The sequence below is a fragment of the Oncorhynchus gorbuscha genome, linkage group LG22 (assembly GCF_021184085.1).
Source record: "Oncorhynchus gorbuscha isolate QuinsamMale2020 ecotype Even-year linkage group LG22, OgorEven_v1.0, whole genome shotgun sequence".
Classification (NCBI taxonomy): Eukaryota; Metazoa; Chordata; class Actinopteri; order Salmoniformes; family Salmonidae; genus Oncorhynchus; species Oncorhynchus gorbuscha.
In genome coordinates, this window is record NC_060194.1 from 44,643,569 (window position 1) to 44,666,068 (window position 22,500).

At 43.1% G+C, this 22,500-nt stretch overlaps 1 protein-coding gene across 8 annotated transcripts in view; it reads left to right on the forward strand.

Annotated features, from left to right (window-relative positions):
- The window catches only part of LOC124009295 (receptor-type tyrosine-protein phosphatase F), a 462,304-nt gene that overhangs the window by 297,668 nt on the left and 142,136 nt on the right, over nucleotides 1–22,500 (forward strand). For all 8 annotated transcript variants that reach the window (XM_046320941.1, XM_046320940.1, XM_046320945.1 and 5 more), the window contains 5 exons: nucleotides 12,020–12,162; nucleotides 12,401–12,527; nucleotides 16,989–17,134; nucleotides 17,436–17,677; nucleotides 21,397–21,590. In XM_046320941.1, coding sequence (XP_046176897.1) covers nucleotides 12,020–12,162; nucleotides 12,401–12,527; nucleotides 16,989–17,134; nucleotides 17,436–17,677; nucleotides 21,397–21,590 — 852 coding nt within the window. The remainder of the gene's footprint in view (nucleotides 1–12,019; nucleotides 12,163–12,400; nucleotides 12,528–16,988; nucleotides 17,135–17,435; nucleotides 17,678–21,396; nucleotides 21,591–22,500) is intronic.

The following is a 22,500-nucleotide window of genomic DNA, read 5'->3' on the forward strand; positions in this document are numbered from 1 at the left end:
GGCCGTATTCCCCTGGTCGTATTCACCTGGTCGTTTTCTCCTGGTCGTATTCCCCTGGTCGTATTCTCCTGGTCGTATTCTCCTGGTCATTTTTCCCTGGTCGTATTCCCCTGGTCGTATTCACCTGGTCATTTTTCCCTGGTCGTATTCCCCTGGTTGTATTCCCCTGGTTGTATTCCCCTGGTCGTATTCTCCTGGTCGTATTCCCCTGGTCGTTTTATCCTGGTCGTATTCCCCCGGTCGTATTCACCTGGTCGTATTCCCCTGGTCGTATTCACCTGGTCGTATTCCCCTGATCATTTTTCCCTGGTCGTACTTCACTGGTCATATTTCCCTGGTCGTATTCCCCTGGTCGTATTCTCCTGGTCGTATTCCCCTGGTCGTTTTTCCCTGGTCGTATTCCCCTGGTCGTATTCCCCTGGTCGTTTTTCCCTGGTCGTATTCCCCTGGTCGTTTTTCCCTGGTCGTTTTTCCCTGGTCGTTTTCTCCTGGTCGTTTTCTCCTGGTCGTATTCCCCTGGTCGTATTCCCCTGGTCGTATTCCCCTGGTCGTTTTCCCCTGGTCATTTTTCCCTGGTCGTATTCCCCTGCTCGTATTCTCCTGGTCGTCTCCCTCTCTCCTTGTGCAAAGCTGTCATCAAGGCAAAGGGTAGCTACTACAAAGAATATAAAATATATTTTGATTTGTTTAACACTTTTTTGGGGGGTTACTACATGATTCCATATGTGTTATTTCATAGTTTTAATGTCTTCACTATTATTCTACAATGTAGAAAGTAGTTTGGGGGAAAAACAAAGAAAAAACCCTTGAATGAGTAGGTGTTTCCAAACTTTTGACTGGTGCTGTATTATCGTGAATCACCCATAGATTTAAAAGAATGGAGGTATGAGTTTTAGGTCACATCGCCTTAGTCCTTTAGCTGTAGTTTCAATCAGTTCTTTGTCAGACATTCAGTGATTCTGGTTCATATAGGCATCTCAAAAGGGACTAAAAAAATAGACCCGCGCAATCGGCTCCTTGTCAGACATTGAGAAGACATATCCAAGGCCTTGGTTTGTACTTGTATCTCAGCCGTGACTCACTCAAATGATAACAGGAACACATTGACTAGGTCTTTGAACATGTATCAGCTCATATGGATATATTTTGTTTTTGTTTAGTTTTCAGGGGCATTGCTATTTTAACAGTTCGCATTGCCTCAACAGATTTAGGCTTGCCTCCCAAATGGCTCTACATACTGCACTACTTCTGACTAGAGCCCTGACTAGAACCTGACCAGAGGCCTGAGCAGAACACTGACTAGAACACTGACTAGAGCCCTGACTAGAACACTGACTAGAACCTGACCAGAACACTGACTAGAGCCCTGACTAGAACACTGACTAGAGCCCTGACTAGAACCTGACCAGAACACTGACTAGAGCCCTGACTAGAACACTGACTAGAACCTGACCAGAGCCCTGATCAGAACACTGACTAGAGCCCTGACTAGAACACTGACTAGAACACTGACTAGAGCCCTGACTAGAACACTGACCAGAGCCCTGACCAGAACACTGACTAGAGCCCTGACTAGAACACTGACTAGAACACTGACTAGAACACTGACTAGAACCTGACCAGAGCCCTGACTAGAACACTGACTAGAGCCCTGACTAGAACACTGACTAGAACCTGACCAGAGCCCTGACTAGAACACTGACTAGAGCCCTGACTAGAACACTGACTAGAACACTGACTAGAGCCCTGACTAGAACACTGACTAGAACCTGACCAGAGCCCTGATCAGAACACTGACTAGAGCCCTGACTAAAGCCCTGACTAGAGCCCTGACTAGAGCCCTGACTAGAACCTGACCAGAACACTGACTAGAGCCCTGACTAGAACACTGACTAGAGCCCTGACTAGAACACTGACTAGAACACTGACTAGAGCCCTGACTAGAACACTGACTAGAACACTGACTAGAGCCCTGACTAGAACACTGACTAGAGCCCTGACTAGAACACTGACTAGAACACTGACTAGAGCCCTGACTAGAACACTGACTAGAACACTGACTAGAACACTGACTAGAACACTGACTAGAACACTGACTAGAACACTGACTAGAACACTGACTAGAGCCCTGACTAGAACACTGACTAGAACACTGACTAGAGCCCTGACTAGAACACTGACTAGAACCTGACCAGAACACTGACTAGAGCCCTGACTAGAACACTGACTAGAGCCCTGACTAGAACCTGACCAGAACACTGACTAGAACACTGACTAGAGCCCTGACTAGAACACTGACTAGAACCTGACCAGAACACTGACTAGAGCCCTGACTAGAACACTGACTAGAGCCCTGACTAGAACCTGACCAGAACACTGACTAGAGCCCTGACTAGAACACTGACTAGAACCCTGACTAGAGCCCTGACTAGAACACTGACTAGAACCTGACCAGAGCCCTGATCAGAACACTGACTAGAGCCCTGACTAAAGCCCTGACTAGAACCTGACCAGAACACTGACTAGAGCCCTGATCAGAACACTGACTAGAGCCCTGATCAGAACACTGACTAGAGCCCTGACTAGAACACTGACTAGAGCCCTGACTAGAACACTGACTAGAACACTGACTAGAGCCCTGACTAGAACACTGACTAGAGCCCTGACCAGAACACTGACTAGAGCCCCGACTAAAGGCCCGACTTGAGCCCTGACTAGAACCCTCACTAGAACACCAACTAGAATACTGACTAGAACCCTGACTAGAATACTGACTAGAATACTGACTAGAACCCTGACTAGAATACTGACTAGAGCCCTGAATTAACATTGGTCAAAGTAGTACACTTAAAGTATTCAGATCCCTTGACTTCTTCCACATTTTGTTACGTTACAGCCTTATTCTTAAATGTGTTAAATTGTTTTTTTTCCCCTCATCAATCTACACGCAATACCCCATAATGACATCACAATACCCCATAATGACATCACAATACCCCATAATGACATCACAATACCCCATAATGACATCACAATACCCCATAATGACATCACAATACCCCATAATGACAAAGCAAAAACAGGTTTTTTAGAAAAAGGAACATAGACAACCCACCCAACTCACGCCCTGACCCTACTAAAACAAAGACAACAAAAGAACTAAGGTCAGAACGTGACAGCAGCGATTTGGGCAGTTAATCCCATTCTCCTCTGCAGATCCTCTCAAGCTCTGTCAGGTTGGATGGAGAGCATCGCTCAAGGACATCCAGACACTTGTCCCAAAGTTACTCCTGTGTTGTCTTGGCTGTGTGCTTAGGGTCGTTGTCCTGTTGGAAGGTGAACCTTCACCCCAGTCTGAGGTCCTGAGTGCTCTGGAGCAGGTTTTCGTCAAGGATCTCTCTGTACTTTACTCCGTTCAGCTTTATCTCAATCCTGACTGGTCTCCCAGTCCCTGCCGCTGAAAAACATCCCCACAGCATGATTCTACCACCACCATGCTTCACCGTCGGGATGGTTTTGGCCAGGTAATGAGCTGTGCCAAGACGTGACGCTTGGCTTTCAAGCCAAAGAGTTCAATCTTGGTTTCATCAGACCAGAGAATCTTGTTTCTCATGGTCTGAGAGTTCTTTAGGTGCCTTTTGACAAACGCCAAGCGGGCTGTCATGTGCCTTCCGTCTGGCCACTCTACCGTAAAAGCCTGATCGGTGTCCTTCTGGAAGGTTCGCCCATCTCAACAGAAATGGTTTGGTATGCTGCAGAATGCTGCAGAAATGGTTTGGTACCCTTCCCCAGATCTGTGCCTTGACACAATCCTGTCTCTGAGCTTTACAGACAATTAAATCGACCTCATGGCTTGGTTTTTGCTCTGACAGGCACTGTCAACTGTAGGACCTTTATATAGACAGGTGTGTGCCTTTCCAAATCATGTCCAGTCAATTGAATTTACCACAGGTGGACTCCAATTAAGTTGTAGAAACATCTCAAGGATGATCAATGGAAACAGGATGCACCTGAGCTCAATTTCGAGTCTCATAGCAAAGGGTCTGAATACTTATGTAAATAAGGTATCCCAGTTATTATTTTTAATACATTTGCAAAAATGTATTAAAACCTGTTTTTGCGTTTGTCATTATGGGATATTGGGTGTAGATTAATGAGGACAAGAGTTAATTTAATCAATTTTAGAATAAGGCTGTAATGTAACAAAATGTGGGGAAAATGAAGGGGTCTGAATAGTTTCCTATTGCACTGTATAGGGAACAGGGTGCCATTTGGGAGGTATCTATGATCAGCACTCAGCATGGTACACTAGCCCACAGTTATTGTCTGTCTGACAGAATCCCCATGTTACCCTGCAGATAGACTTTACAGCTGTCAGCCTGCTTGTTCTGATATTGATTGAAGAAGCAGGTTTCTGCTGAGTTTCCTCACACACATTGTCACGACTGGTGAGTTTATAGCTCTCTTACAGCTCGCTAGTAGGCAGGGAGACGGGGATGGAGGAAGATGAGGAGACATGGCATTGGATGTATCCAGACTTACATATAGACGAGTTAGTATTACTATACAGACCAGTTAGTATTACTATACAGACCAGTTAGTATTACTATACAGACCAGTTAGTATTAATATACAGACCAGTTAGTATTACTATACAGACCAGTTAGTATTAATATAATGACCAGTTAGTATTAATATACAGACCAGTTAGTATTAATATACAGACCAGTTAGTATTACTATACAGACCAGTTAGTATTAATATACAGACCAGTTAGTATTACTATACAGACCAGTTAGTATTAATATACAGACCAGTTAGTATTACTATACAGACCAGTTAGTATTAATATACAGACCAGTTAGTATTACTATACAGACCAGTTAGTATTACTATACAGACAGACCAGTTAGTATTAATATACAGACCAGTTAGTATTAATATACAGACCAGTTAGTATTAATATACAGACCAGTTAGTATTAATATACAGACCAGTTAGTATTAATATACAGACCAGTTAGTATTAATATACAGACCAGTTAGTATTACTATACAGACCAGTTAGTATTACTATACAGACAGACCAGTTAGTATTACTATACAGACAGACCAGTTAGTATTAATATACAGACAGACCAGTTAGTATTAATATACAGACCAGTTAGTATTAATATACAGACAGACCAGTTAGTATTAATATACAGACCAGTTAGTATTAATATACAGACCAGTTAGTATTAATATACAGACCAGTTAGTATTAATATACAGACCAGTTAGTATTAATATACAGACCAGTTAGTATTACTATACAGACCAGTTAGTATTACTATACAGACCAGTTAGTATTACTATACAGACCAGTTAGTATTAATATACAGACCAGTTAGTATTACTATACAGACCAGTTAGTATTAATATACAGACCAGTTAGTATTAATATACAGACCAGTTAGTATTAATATACAGACTAGTTAGTATTAATATACAGACCAGTTAGTATTAATATACAGACCAGTTAGTATTACTATACAGACCAGTTAGTATTACTATACAGACAGACCAGTTAGTATTACTATACAGACAGACCAGTTAGTATTAATATACAGACCAGTTAGTATTACTATACAGACCAGTTAGTATTACTATACAGACCAGTTAGTATTAATATACAGACCAGTTAGTATTAATATACAGACCAGTTAGTATTAATATACAGACCAGTTAGTATTAATATACAGACAGACCAGTTAGTATTAATATACAGACCAGTTAGTATTAATATACAGACAGACCAGTTAGTATTAATATACAGACAGACCAGTTAGTATTAATATACAGACCAGTTAGTATTAATATACAGACCAGTTAGTATTAATATACAGACAGACCAGTTAGTATTAATATACAGACCAGTTAGTATTACTATACAGACCAGTTGGTATTAATATACAGACCAGTTAGTATTAATATACAGACCAGTTAGTATTAATATACAGACCAGTTAGTATTAATATACAGACCAGTTAGTATTACTATACAGACCAGTTAGTATTAATATACAGACCAGTTAGTATTACTATACAGACCAGTTAGTATTAATATACAGACCAGTTAGTATTACTATACAGACCAGTTAGTATTAATATACAGACCAGTTAGTATTAATATACAGACCAGTTAGTATTAATATACAGACCAGTTAGTATTACTATACAGACAGACCAGTTAGTATTAATATACAGACCAGTTAGTATTACTATACAGACCAGTTGGTATTAATATACAGACCAGTTAGTATTACTATACAGACCAGTTAGTATTAATATACAGACCAGTTAGTATTACTATACAGACCAGTTAGTATTAATATACAGACCAGTTAGTATTAATATACAGACCAGTTAGTATTAATATACAGACCAGTTAGTATTACTATACAGACAGACCAGTTAGTATTAATATACAGACCAGTTAGTATTACTATACAGACCAGTTGGTATTAATATACAGACCAGTTAGTATTACTATACAGACAGACCAGTTAGTTTTAATATACAGACCAGTTAGTATTACTATACAGACCAGTTAGTATTAATATACAGACCAGTTAGTATTAATATACAGACCAGTTAGTATTAATATACAGACCAGTTAGTATTACTATACAGACCAGTTAGTATTAATATACAGACCAGTTAGTATTAATATACAGACCAGTTAGTATTAATATACAGACCAGTTAGTATTACTATACAGACCAGTTAGTATTAATATACAGACCAGTTAGTATTAATATACAGACCAGTTAGTATTACTATACAGACCAGTTAGTATTAATATACAGACCAGTTAGTATTACTATACAGACCAGTTAGTATTTTTGTGTAGTTTAGAAAAAGGAGGAGAAGAAGATAAAAAAAAATGTCACATTTGAAAATCCATTTTGGTGCAAGAAAAGCAATTACGGAGCAAGGTAGTAGTTGTCCTGGGGAGACAGGGAGACAGGGAGACTCACGGTGTGTGTGGCTGTGTGTGTAGACAGTAAAGACAGGGAGACAGGGAGACTCACGGTGTGTGTGGCTGTGTGTGTAGACAGGGAGACAGGGAGACTCACGGTGTGTGTGGCTGTAAAGCACATTAGGGGAAACAAGCAGTTTAATTTCAGCCCTAACTGGCATAGTCTAGTAGTCATTAGTTATACATTATAACTACTGGTATAGTTAGTTATAGTTAGTTATACATTATAACTACTGGTATAGTTAGTTATAGTTAGTTATACATTATAACTGACATAGTCTAGTAGTCATTAGTTATACATTATAACTACTGGTATAGTCTAGTAGTCATTAGTTATACATTATAACTACTGGTATAGTCTAGTAGTCATTAGTTATACATTATAACTGACATAGTCTAGTAGTCATTAGTTATACATTATAACTACTGGTATAGTTAGTTATAGTTAGTTATACATTATAACTGACATAGTCTAGTAGTCATTAGTTATACATTATAACTACTGGTATAGTTAGTTATAGTTAGTTATACATTATAACTGACATAGTCTAGTAGTCATTAGTTATACATTATAACTACTGGTATAGTCTAGTAGTCATTAGTTATACATTATAACTACTGGTATAGTCTAGTAGTCATTAGTTATACATTATAACTACTGGTATAGTTAGTTATAGTTAGTTATACATTATAACTGACATAGTCTAGTAGTCATTAGTTATACATTATAACTACTGGTATAGTTAGTTATAGTTAGTTATACATTATAACTGACATAGTCTAGTAGTCATTAGTTATACATTATAACTACTGGTATAGTTAGTTATAGTTAGTTATACATTATAACTGACATAGTCTAGTAGTCATTAGTTATACATTATAACTACTGGTATAGTTAGTTATAGTTAGTTATACATTATAACTGACATAGTCTAGTAGTCATTAGTTATACATTATAACTACTGGTATAGTCTAGTAGTCATTAGTTATACATTATAACTACTGGTATAGTCTAGTAGTCATTAGTTATACATTATAACTACTGGTATAGTCTAGTAGTCATTAGTTATACATTATAACTACTGGTATAGTCTAGTAGTCATTAGTTATACATTATAACTACTGGTATAGTTAGTTATAGTTAGTTATACATTATAACTGACATAGTCTAGTAGTCATTAGTTATACATTATAACTACTGGTATAGTCTAGTAGTCATTAGTTATACATTATAACTACTGGTATAGTCTAGTAGTCATTAGTTATACATTATAACTGACATAGTCTAGTAGTCATTAGTTATACATTATAACTACTGGTATAGTCTAGTAGTCATTAGTTATACATTATAACTACTGGTATAGTTAGTTATAGTTAGTTATACATTATAACTGACATAGTCTAGTAGTCATTAGTTATACATTATAACTACTGGTATAGTTAGTTATAGTTAGTTATACATTATAACTACTGGTATAGTCTAGTAGTCATTAGTTATACATTATAACTACTGGTATAGTCTAGTAGTCATTAGTTATACATTATAACTACTGGTATAGTTAGTTATAGTTAGTTATACATTATAACTACTGGTATAGTTAGTTATAGTTAGTTATACATTATAACTACTGGTATAGTCTAGTAGTCATTAGTTATACATTATAACTACTGGTATAGTCTAGTAGTCATTAGTTATACATTATAACTACTGGTATAGTCTCGTAGTCAGGATAGTCATTAATGATACATTTTGGATAATCGGATAGTACAGTGTTGATTGTTGATTGTTCATAAGCGTAGGTTATACAAGGTGAAAGCTGTTCTAGTTCTGTATTATGTCATCTGTAGTCTGTCAGCCTCCAGCAAGGCTGTGCTAATGTCACAATATGTCACGACTGCCTGTCTCGCAAACTCAGGCCTGTCAACATTTAGCTGCCAACTCGCCTCTCTTCCTTACTTTCAGCTCTGTGTGTCGGCTTAAAGTTACACGTACAAAATGCGTGACAGATAATGACTATCGCTCGCTGCTATTTCTCTTAGATTGAAACGTTGACTTGGATAAACGCTCTATCTATACATAAAACAACAGTTCATATGTAAATGGTTCTGTTCTGTTTATTTTCTGGCAGTTAGCTATTCACTACTGCATTCAAGCTCTCTCGCTCTGTGTGTGTGTGTGTGTGTGTGTGTGTGTGTGTGTGTGTGTGTGTGTGTGTGTGTGTGTGTGTGTGTGTGTGTGTGTGTGTGTGTGTGTGTGTGTGTGTGTGTGTGTGTGTGTGTGTGTGTGTGTGTGTGTGTGTGTGTGTGGATAGTAGCTTCTATTCCCTAGCGACCACGTCAAAAGGCGCTCTCTGTCTCCATGGGAACATCTTTTTAATGTCAGCTTATCTGCACATCAGAGCCTCACAAAGAGAGAGCGGGAGAGAGAGAGAAAGAGGGAGAGCGAGAGAAAGGGGGAGAGAAAGGGAGAGAGAGAGAAAGAGGGAGAGGGAGAGCGAGAGAAAGGGGGAGAGCGAGAGAGTCAAACAATGCATCTACACAGAGTATCAAATAGTCTCAGAATGACGCAACTCTGTCTCAGCTCTGAGCACCGTCTGACACACTGTCAAAGGGGAACAGATTTAGGTCTAATAGAGTGTTATTCAAATCAAAGTGGCCTATTTAAATACATTACCCCTTCTTTTTTTTATAAGGAGCAAAACAAAAGGTTTCTATGGTAAAGTTTTACGAACAGATGTTGTCTGAGTGCTGCGTAACTGGGAACAACTCCAAGTCTCTTCAACAGAAGATGCTGCTGTTTCTCTATTGGTTCTCTACCTGTTGGATGGTGATTGGTTCAGCTGCTCACCTGTTGGATGGTGATTGGTTAAACTGCTCACCTGTTGGATGGTGATTGGTTAAACTGCTCACCTGTTGGATGGTGATTGGTTCAGCTGCTAACCTGTTGGATGGTGATTGGTTAAACTGCTCACCTGTTGGATGGTGATTGGTTAAACTGCTCACCTGTTGGATGGTGATTGGTTCAGCTGCTCACCTGTTGGATGGTGATTGGTTAAACTGCTCACCTGTTGGATGGTGATTGGTTCAGCTGCTCACCTGTTGGATGGTGATTGGTTAAGCTGCTCACCTGTTGGATCGGGATTGAAAAGCGATCAGCCTCACACATTAGATTCATCACACTGACATTTTACATTTGAGTCATTTAGCAGACGCTCTTATCCAGAGAGACAGTTAGTGCATTCAGGTGAGACAACCACATGTCACAGTAAGTAAATGTTTCCTCTTTAAAGAAGTTAGAAGGAAAATACTGTGCTAGAAAGAAAAGTGCAAGGTTCATTTGAATTGATATGTTCAATGTTTTATTACTGGGGGAAGGGGGGATGAGACTGAGATGTCTTATTTCTGATTATCTTTATGAAAATACTCTCATCTCTTAACTGCAATTCCTGCTGCTCTTTTCAAGCGCGGTGATGTCATGGTTTATTCCACACAGAACTCTCCCTGACACCCCACTCAACCCTCCTCCTCTCCTCCTCCTCTCCTCTCCCCTCCTCCTCCTCCTCTCCCTCCTCCTCCTCCTCCTCTCCTCCTCCTCCTCTCCTCCTCCTCCTCTCCTCCTCTCCTCTCCTCCTCCCCTCCTCCTCCTCTCCTCTCTCCTCCTCCTCTCCTCTCCCCTCCTCCTCTCCTCTCCTCCTCTCCCCTCCTCCTCTCCCCTCCTCCTCCTCCTCTCCTCCTCCCCTCCTCCTCTCCCCTCCTCCTCTCTTCTCCCTCTCCTCCTCCTCTCCTCTCCTCCTCCCCTCCTCCTCCTCCTCTCCTCTCTCCTCCTCCTCTCCTCTCCCCTCCTCCTCTCCTCCTCTCCCCTCCTCCTCTCCTCTCCCCTCCTCCTCCTCCTCTCCCCTCCTCCTCTCCCCTCCTCCTCTCCTCTCTTCTCCTCTCCTCCTCCTCCTCCTCCTCCTCCTCCTCCTCTCCCCTCCTCTCCCCTCCTCCTCCTTCTCTCCTCCTCCTCTCCTCCTCCTCTCCTCCTCCTCCCTCTCCTCCTCCTCTCCTCTCTTCTCCTCTCCCCTTCTCCTCCTCCTCTCCTCCTCTCTTCTCCTCTCCTCCTCTCCTCCTCCTCTCCTCTCTCTCTCTCTCCTCCTCTCCTCCTCCTCCTCTCCTCCTCCTCTCCTCTCTTCTCCCCTCTCCTCTCTTCTCCCCTCCTCCTTCTCCTCTCCTCCTCTCCTCCTCCTCCTCTCTCCCTCCTCCTCCTCCTCCTCCTCCTCTCCTCCTCCTCCTCTCCCCTCCTCCTCCTCCTCCCCCTCCTCCCCTCCTCCTCCCCCTCCTCCTCTCCTCTCCCTCCTCCCCCTCCTCCCTCCTCCTCTCCTCTCCCCCCTCCTCCTCCCCCTCCTCCTCCTCCTCTCCCCTCCGCCTCCTCCTCTCCCCTCCTCCTCTCTTCTCCTCCCTCCTCTCCTCCTCCTCTCCTCCTCCTCCCTCCCCTCCTCCTCCTCCTCCTCTCCCTCCTCCTCCTCCTCCTCTCCCTCCTCCTCCTCTCCCCTACTCCTCTCCTCCTCCTCTCTTCTCCTCCCCTCCTCCTCCTCCTCCTCCTCCTCCTCCTCCTCCTCCTCCTCCTCTTCTCCTCCTCCTCCCCTCCTCCTCTCCCCTCCTCCTTCTCCCCTCCTCCTCTCCTCCTCCTCCTCTCCTCCTCCTCCCCCTCCTCCTCCCCCTCCCTCTCCTCCTCCTCTCTTCTCCTCTCCCCTCCTCCTCCTCCTCCTCCTCCTCCTCCTCCTCCTCCTCTCCTCTCCTCTCTCCTCCTCCTCCTCCTCCTCCTCCTCCCTCCTCTCCTCTCCCCTCCTCCTCTCCTCCTCCTCTCCTCTCCCCTCCTCCTCGTCCTTCTCTCCTTCTCCTCTCCTCCTCCTCTCCCCTCCTCCTCTCCTCTCCTCCTCTCCTCCTCCTCTCCCCTCCTCCTCTGGACACTCATATCACCTCTTATGATCCCCTCTTAACGTTCTCCTCTCTCCTCAGTACGTCGTGTCCCTCCGCGGTTCTCCATCCCACCCACCAACCATGAGGTGATGCCTGGGGGCAGTGTGAACCTGACGTGTGTTGCTGTGGGATCTCCCATGCCCTATGTCAAGTGGATCATGGGAGAAATCGAACTCACCAAGGTCTTTATATTCAATCTTTATTACTACAGCACCTTGGACGTATGTATGAATTGTGTTGAATTAAGTTTAAAGGAGGAGGAAAGCGTAGAAATATAGCACATAGAACGGATTTACCGCTTTTTCAGACTTGCTGTCAATGCTAATGCTAAAGATCTATTACTCGCATTTCTATCTCAAATATATGTCAGATCATACACGAAAGCTAGATAATGGACCTTTAATGATTCTTCTTATTTAGGAGGATGAGATGCCCATCGGTCGGAATGTTCTGGAGGTGACCAACATCAAGGAGTCCGCCAACTACAGCTGCGTGGCCATATCATCACTGGGCCAGATCGAGGCTACCGCTCAGGTCTCCGTCAAAGGTGAGGGGTCAAAGGTCACGTGGTTTGTTTGTGTGTGTGTGTCTTTCAATCTCTTTTGGCTTTAAAAGACGTATTTCAGTATTTCAGTTAGTTGATTTTGTGTGTGTGTGTGTGTGTGCGCGTTAGAATCAAGACAACACGCTGGCTCGGGTCAGTGGAGGACACAGGATCTTGAGTCCCAAATGTATCCTGTCATCTCTTTGTGCCCTGATAGTAGTGCACTAACATAGGGAATGATGATGCCGTTTTGGTCACCCAGACTGTAAGGATCCCATGATGAGTCATCTGCTCTGGAACGGACTGTGTGTTATCACATACACGACAAGCTGTGATGACAAAGGCTGTATCCCCAAATCGCACCATAATCCCAACATAGTGCCTCTACTTTTGATCAGAGACGGTATAGGCCTAGGGTTAAAAAAAAATTTTTTAAATAGTGCACTATATAGGGAATAGTGTGCATTTTTGGGACGGATCCACTGTGTTCTCTCACGTACCTACTGTGATGACTGGGAAGTGTGGTTGGTGACGAACCCAAGCAGTGTGACTCATTATGGCAGATTGTTATGGACTTTGATCCGATCAAACAGCTGTCTTGTGTTTCCACCACAACATCAATGTTACTTGTGTTTGCTACACCTGCGATCTGATCAACTGGCTATCAGGGCTATCTGGGTTCACACACATACACTCACACACTCATCAACACGTACGCCATCAACTGGCTATCAGGGCTATCTGGGTTCACACACACACACACTCATATACACAAACACACTCACACACTCATCAACGCGTACGCCATCAACTGGCTATCAGGGCTATCTGGGTTCACACACACACACACTCATATACACACACACACACACACACACACACACACACACACACACACACACACACACACACACACACACACACACACACACACACACACACACACACACACACACACACACACACACACACACACACACACACACACACACACACACACACTCATCAACGAGCATGCCATCAACTGGCTATCAGGGCTATCTGGGTTCACACACACATACACACACACATACACACACACACTCACACACACACACACACACACACACACACACACACACACACACACACACACACACACACACACACACACACACACACACACACACACACACACACACACACACACGTTAAAGGGGGCGCTAAATAAAATTGACACCGGCCAATATTCCAGGAGAGAAAAAAAAAGTATTGTTTTTTAATTTATATATATATATATATATTTTTTTTTTATATTGTATTTGTATGTAGCCCAGTTCTACTGGTTGGAGGAATGTGGGATCTATCATCCCACAGCTATCCTAGAGTCTATTTGGGCCTATCATCCCACAGCTATCCTAGAGTCTATTTGGGCCTATCATCCCACAGCTATCCTAGAGTCTATTTGGGCCTATCATCCCACAGCTATCCTAGAGTCTATTTGGGACTATCATCCCACAGCTATCCTAGAGTCTATTTGGGCCTATCATCCCACAGCTATCCTAGAGTCTATTTGGGCCTATCATCCCACAGCTATCCTAGAGTCTATTTGGGCCTATCATCCCACAGCTATCCTAGAGTCTATTTGGGACTATCATCCCACAGCTATCCTAGAGTCTATTTGGGACTATCATCCCACAGCTATCCTAGAGTCTATACAGGCTATTTCTACCTGGACAAACTGACCAATAGAATAGATAACCTTTCCTACTATTGGGGATAGTAAATTGACACAGGCTCATAGACAGCGGGTCCATAAGGCTATAGGGGAAGCTAAGCTTTCGCTAAGGAAATGTAATGCCCAAATGATGTAGCCTAATTAACTCCTGTCTATACAGAAATAACTCAAATCATTCAACATAGGCTACTATCGCATCATTTGTGCCACAGAGAGTTGGAAGGAAAGGCAGCTCCCTCCCTATAGTTGGAAGGAAAGGCAGCCCCCCCCCCTACAGTTGGAAGGAAAGGCAGCCCCCCCCCTCCTACAGTTGGAAGGAAAGGCAGCCCCTCCCTACAGTTGGGAGGAAAGGCAGCCCCCCTACAGTTGGAAGGAAAGGCAGCCCCCCTACAGTTGGAAGGAAAGGCAGCCCCCCTACAGTTGGAAGGAAAAGCAGCCCCCTCCCTACAGTTGGAAGGAAAGGCAGCCCCCCCCTCCTACAGTTGGAAGGAAAGGCAGCGCCCCCTCCTACAGTTGGAAGGAAAGGCAGCCCCCCTCCTACAGTTGGAAGGAAAGGCAGCCCCCCTCCTACAGTTGGAAGGAAAGGCCGCCCCCCACAGTTGGAAGGAAAGGCAGCCCCCCTACAGTTGGAAGGAAGGCAGCCCCCACCCTACAGTTGGAAGGAAAGGTAGCCCACCCCCTACAGTTGGAAGGAAGGCAGCCCCCCCCCATGCAGTTGGAAGGAAAGGCAGCCCCCCATACAGTTGGAAGGAAAGGCAGCCCCCCATACAGTTGGAAGGAAAGGCAGCCCCCCCCATGCAGTTGGAAGGAAAGGCAGCCCCCCATACAGTTGGAAGGAAGGCAGCCCCCCCCCCCCCTACAGTTGGAAGGAAAGGCAGCCCCCCCTACAGTTGGAAGGAAAGGCAGCCCCCCCTACAGATGGAAGGAAAGGCAGCCCCCCCCCCCAGAGTTAAACAGCGTGTTCTGTAAATACCAAATAGTTGATTGTTGAGTTGAGACTGTCAGTGAAAAGTAGACGCCTTGCGGGAACACTTTGTTTGGACATCAAATGGCTTTAAAGAGAAGACAATGAAAACACAGTATTTGAGTTATTTGAGTGAACAACAGTAGGGCCTGTAGCCTGTCTTAATGTCAGCAGAGAAGAGCATCGACCGTATCCCCGGTGACTCAGTACTGCTCCTAGTCACTCTTCTTCTTCATTGCTGCGCTACTTAACGTTTATTTTTGGACAATCATTTCCTCCTGCGGTTTAGATGGACGTCATATTGTTTTTGTGTCTCCCCATTTCCTAGATCTGTTATATGGACAATGTTTGTCTTTTATTGGTCTGTTTGTCCGTATCAGCAGAGTAGGCTACCCTGTCATTTGACCTATTCAAAAAATATTCTACTAATGTCTCCAGTTTACTACGTTTAAAGTAGTAGTATAAATGTATTTTTCCCGTGCGAATAAAGAAGAAAGATATCTGGCATAGCACTCTGCCATGCTTTGAACCATCAATCAAACAGTGATTGAGTTCTTCAGGTTACGCACCCAATGTATAACGGGTTCTGGTACGTTTACCAAATGTCCGTTCAATTAAAATGGTGTCTGTCAAATGTCCAGTGACACATTTTCAGAACGGAAACCTTGGTCTTCATGTGTGATGTGACCATCCCTGCCAGGACCCATTATATAATGAACATTAGAATATCAGTGTCATGTTTATAGTCAGGAAGTAGAATATCAGTGTCTTGTCAGGAAGTAGAATATCAGTGTCTTGTATATAGTCAGGAAGTAGAATATCAGTGTCTTGTATATAGTCAGGAAGTAGAATCATAGAATATCAGTGTCTTGTATATATCAGTAGAATATCAGTGTCTTGTAAGGAAGTAGAATATCAGTGTCTTGTATATAGTCAGGAAGTAGAATATCAGTGTCTTGTATATAGTCAGGAAGTAGAATATCAGGAGGAAGTAGAATATCAGTGTCTTGTCAGGAAGTAGAATATCAGTGTCTTGTAGTGTCATGTTTATAGTCAGGAAGTAGAATATCAGTGTCATGTTTATAGTCAGGAAGTAGAATATCAGTGTCTTGTATATAGTCAGGAAGTAGAATATCAGTGTCTTGTATATAGTCAGGAAGTAGAATATCAGTGTCTTGTATATAGTCAGGAAGTAGAATATCAGTGTCTTGTATATAGTCAGGAAGTAGAATATCAGTGTCTTGTATATAGTCAGGAAGTAGAATATCAGTGTCTTGTAGAATATCAGTGTCTTGTATATAGTCAGGAAGTAGAATATCAGTGTCTTGTATATAGTCAGGAAGTAGAATATCAGTGTCTTGTATATAGTCAGGAAGTAGAATATCAGTGTCATGTATATAGTCAGGAACTCCTGACTGTTTCTTTCATTTTCTCGGTTGGTGTTTGTCATCATCTTTAAATGTGATTGTCCACTTGCTCTGTAAACCTCTGGGATTTTCAATAATGTCTGACTGTGTTGCGATAGTTTTAATATGGCGGACTGAGGAGATTTGGAGGTGAATAAAGCATATCCATTATTGAATTAATAGTCCATGAAACAGTCTTAAAATATATGTTCCCTTTTTGAGTTATGGGGTCAGTCAGCATATTCAGTCATCTGTCATCCTAGAACACATCTATCCAGTACTGAAAGATCGCCTTGATTTAATTTCATATAACAAACATCTCATCCTCGCTCCCTCTCTTTCTCTCTCTCTCTGTTTCTCCATCTCTCCTCCTCCAGCCCTCCCCAAGCCCCCCACCTCTCTCATAGTGACTGAGACCACAGCCACCAGTGTGACCCTAATCTGGGACTCTGGGAACCCTGAACCTGTGTCCTTCTTCATGATCCAGTACCGGGCTAAAGCCACCGACGCAGGGTTCCAGGAGGTGTGTTGTAGCGGCTCGCTGGGTTACAACATGCTTAGCGTTGCAGCATCCCTGGTCACTTTCCCCAAATTCACAGGTTTTTTTCTGAAATCCTGGTTGGAGAATTCCAGAAGTCCTGCTTTTACCTCTTGATTCTGGGAAACTAAACAAACCGGGATTTCTGGAAAACATGGGAATGTTGGGACAATTACTGGAGTTTTGCAAATCTAAACATGGTTCAAAAAGTAGAACTGCCAATATTGTTCTGTAAGTATCTTTGGGATATAAGTGTCTGCTAAATAACCATATGATGATATCGTAGGTGGACGGAGTAGCTACCACTCGGTACAGCATCGGCGGGCTCAGCCCCTACTCGGAATACGAGTTCCGTGTGATGGCGGTGAACAACATTGGGCGCGGGCCGCCCTCTGACCCGGTAGAGACCCGTACGGGGGAGCAGGCTCCCTCTTCACCCCCTCTGGCTGTCCAGGTCCGCATGCTGTCTGCTTCCACCATGTTGGTCCAATGGGAACCGCCCGAGGAACCTAACGGACAGATCCGAGGGTAAAATGAACATGAATATGTCTTATGTAGGCTCAGTGAAGCATTCATAGACACTTCATAGCATGTGAATATGACTGTGCCCCAAATGACACCCTAATCCCTATATCGTGACCTACTTTTTGAGTCAAATGTGCCATTTAGGACACAGCCTATGTCTTACGAAGGCTTAATGATGTTTCACAAGTAATTTATAAGCAAAATGTCGTACACACAGTGCCTTCAGAAAGTATTCACACCCCTTGACCTATTCCACATTGTGTTGTGTTACAGCCTGAATTCAGAATGGATTCAATTGATGTTGTTGCTTTTCACCAAGTTTTTAGAAATGTTTTGCAAATGTATTGAAAATGGGTAATTCTCTAAGAGCTTTGCACACCTCAATTGTACAACATTAGCCCATTATTCTATTCAAAATTCTTCAACCTCTGTCAAATTGGTTGTTGATCATTGCTAGACAACCATTTTCAGGTTGTTGCCATAGACTTTCAATCAGATTTCAGTCAAAACTGTAACTCGGCCACTCAGGAACATTCACTGTCTTCTTCGTAAGCAACTCCAGTGTAGATGTGGCCTTGTGTTTCAGCTTATTGTCCTGCTGAAAGGTGAATTCATCTCCCAGTGTAGATGTGGCCTTGTGTTTCAGCTTATTGTCCTGCTGAAAGGTGAATTCATCTCCCAGTGTAGATGTGGCCTTGTGTTTCAGCTTATTGTCCTGCTGAAAGGTGAATTCATCTCCCAGTGTAGATGTGTCCTTGTGTTTCAGCTATTGTCCTGCTGAAAGGTGAATTAATCTCCCAGTGTAGATGTGGCCTTGTGTTTCAGCTTATTGTCCTGCTGAAAGGTGAATTAATCTCCCAGAGTCTGGTGGAAAGCAGACTGAACCAGGTGCCTGTGCTTAGCTCAATTCAGTTAATTTTTTTATCCTTAAAAACTCACTAGTCCTTGCTGATGACAAGCATACCCTTAACATGATGCAGCCACCACTATGCTTGAAAATATGAAGAGTGGTTCTCAGTAATTTGTTGTATATGATTTACCCCAAACATAACACATTGTATTCAGGACAAAAAGTGAATTGTTTTGCCACATTTTTTTTGCAGTATTACTTTAGTGCCTTGTTGCAAACAGGATGTATGATTTAGAATATTTTATATTCTGAACAAGCTTGCTCAGAGGGATATTCAATGTCTGTTTTTGTTTTTTTACCCATCTACCAATAGGTGCCATTTGCAAAGCATTGGAAAACCTGCCTGGTCTTTGTGGTTTGAATCTGTGTTTGAAATTCACTTCTCGACTGAGGGACCTTACAGTATGTGTGGGGTACAGAGATTAGGGACCTTACAGTATGTGAGGGGTACAGAGATGAGGGACTTTACAGTATGTGTGGGGTACAGAGATGAGGGACCTTACAGTATGTGCGGGGTACAGAGATGAGGGACTTTACAGTATGTGTGGGGTACAGAGATGAGGGACCTTACAGTATGTGTGGGGTACAGAGATGAGGGACCTTGCAGTATGTGTGGGGTACAGAGATGAGGGACCTTACAGTATGTGTGGGGTACAGAGATGAGGGACCTTACAGTATGTGTGGGGTACAGAGATGAGGGACCTTACAGTATGTGTGGGGTACAGAGATGAGGGACCTTACAGATAATTGTATGTGTGGGGTACAGAGATGAGGGACCTTACAGTATGTGTGGGGTACAGAGATGAGGGACCTTACAGTATGTGTGGGGTACAGAGATGAGGGGCCTTACAGTATGTGTGGGGTACAGAGATGAGGGACCTTACAGGATGTGTGGGGTACAGAGATGAGGGACCTTACAGTATGTGTGGGGTACAGAGATGAGGGACCTTACAGTATGTGTGGGGTACAGAGATGAGGGACCTTACAGATAATTGTATGTGTGGGGTACAGAGATGAGGGACCTTACAGATAATTGTATGTGTGGGGTACAGAGATGAGGGACCTTACAGATAATTGTATGTGTGGGGTACAGAGATGAGGGACCTTACAGTATGTGTGGGGTACAGAGATGAGGGACCTTACAGTATGTGTGGGGTACAGAGATGAGGGGCCTTACAGTATGTGTGGGGTACAGAGATGAGGGACCTTACAGTATGTGTGGGGTACAGAGATGCGGGACCTTACAGTATGTGAGGGGTACAGAGATGAGGGACCTTACAGTATGTGTGGGGTACAGAGATGAGGGACCTTACAGTATGTGTGGGGTACAGAGATGAGGGACCTTACAGATAATTGTATATGTGGGGTACAGAGATGAGGGACCTTACAGTATGTGTGGGGTACAGAGATGAGGGACCTTACAGTATGTGTGGGGTACAGAGATGAGGGGCCTTACAGTATGTGTGGGGTACAGAGATGAGGGACCTTACAGTATGTGTGGGGTACAGAGATGAGGGACCTTACAGTATGTGAGGGGTACAGAGATGAGGGACCTTACAGTATGTGTGGGGTACAGAGATGAGGGACCTTACAGTATGTGTGGGGTACAGAGATGAGGGACCTTACAGATAATTGTATGTGTGGGGTACAGAGATGAGGGACCTTACAGTATGTGTGGGGTACAGAGATGAGGGACCTTACAGTATGTGCGGGGTACAGAGATGAGGGACCTTACAGTATGTGAGGGGTACAGAGATGAGGGACCTTACAGTATGTGTGGGGTACAGAGATGAGGGACCTTACAGTATGTGTGGGGTACAGAGATGAGGGACCTTACAGATAATTGTATGTGTGGGGTACAGAGATGAGGGACCTTACAGATAATTGTATGTGTGGGGTACAGAGATGAGGGACCTTACAGATAATTGTATGTGTGGGGGTACAGAGATGAGGGACCTTACAGATAATTGTATGTGTGGGGTACAGAGATGAGGGACCTTACAGATAATTGTATGTGTGGGGGTACAGAGATGAGGGACCTTACAGATAATTGTATGTGTGGGGTACAGAGACGCGGTAGTCATTCAACAATCATGTTAAACACTATTATTTCACACAGTGAGTCCATGCAACTTATTATGTGACTTGTTAAGCACATTTTGACTCAAGACATTTCAGCTTAATTTTTTATTAATTTCTAAAAACATAATTGGAAAACCTCCCTGGTCTTTGTGGTTTGAATCTGTGTTTGAAATTCACTGCTCGACTGAGGGACCTTACAGTATGTGTGGGGTATTGTGATGTCATGATGGGGTATTGTGATGTCATGATGGGGTATTGTGTGTAGGCCACTGACACAAAATCTACATGATGGGGTATTGTGATGTCATGATGGGGTATTGTGATGTCATGATGGGGTATTGTGTGTCGGCCACTGACACAACATCTACATGATGGGATATTGTGATGTCATGATGGGGTATTGTGATGTCATGATGTAGTATTGTGTGTATGCCAGTGACACAAAATCTACATTGAATCTATTTTAAATTAAGGCTGTAACACAACAAAATGTGGTATGATAAGGTATGATTGTTGGATTTATAAGGTATGATTGTTGGATTTCTTTTTTAGTTAGAAAATAACTATCAAACAAATATACAAATAATTAAGAAATACTGACACATATTTAATAACGTGCTGTCCTGTCTTATCATGTCACATGTATAAAACATCTCAATAGGTACAGGCTCTTTCCACTTTTGGTTTGTCAAATGTTGAATGTAATGATTGATTTGTAACTGTCTGCCAGGTACCGTGTGTACTACAGTTCAGACATGAATGGCCCTCTGAGTGGCTGGCAGAAGCACAACACTGACGACAGCAGACTTACCACCATCTCAGGGTTGACCACTGATATCACCTACAGCCTCAGGGTGCTGGGCTTCACCTCTGTAGGGGACGGACCCCCCTCAGACATACTGCAGGTCAAGACCCAGCAGGGAGGTGAGAGAGGGAGTGTATCTTAGTGTGGAGTGTGTATCTTAGTGTGGGGTGTTTATCTTAGTGTGGGGTGTGTATCTTAGTGTGGGGTGTGTATCTTAGTGTGGGGTGTGTATCTTAGTGTGGGGTGTGTATCTTAGTGTGGGGTGTGTATCTTAGTGTGGAGTGTGTATCTTAGTGTGGAGTGTGTATCTTAGTGTGGGGTGTGTATCTTTGTGGGGTGTGTATCTTAGTGTGGGGTGTGTATCTTAGTGTGGGGTGTGTATCTTAGTGTGGGGTGTGTATCTTAGTGTGGGGTGTGTATCTTAGTGTGGAGTGTGTATCTTAGTGTGTGTTGAGGATCACGTTGAAATAGCCACTGAGTATTTTAGTGTGAATGATGCTTTATCTTCTTGGTTCAATAACTAACCATCAGACCTGAACTAACCCTCAGACCATAACTACTAACCCTCAGACCATAACTACTAACCCTCAGACCATAACTACTAACCCTCAGACCATAACTACTAACCCTCAGACCATAACTACTAACCATCAGACCATAACTACTAACCATCAGACCATAACTACTAACCATCAGACCATAACTACTAACCCTCAGACCATAACTACTAACCCTCAGACCATAACTACTAACCATCAGACCATAACTACTAACCCTCAGACCATAACTACTAACCATCACACCATAACTACTAACCATCAGACCATAACTACTAACCCTCAGACCATAACTACTAATCATCACACCATAACTACTAACCATCAGACCTTAACTACTAACCATCAGACCATAACTACTAACCATCAGACCATAACTACTAACCCTCAGACCTTAATTAACCATCAGACCATAACTACTAACCATCAGACCATAACTACTAATCATCACACCATAACTACTAACCATCAC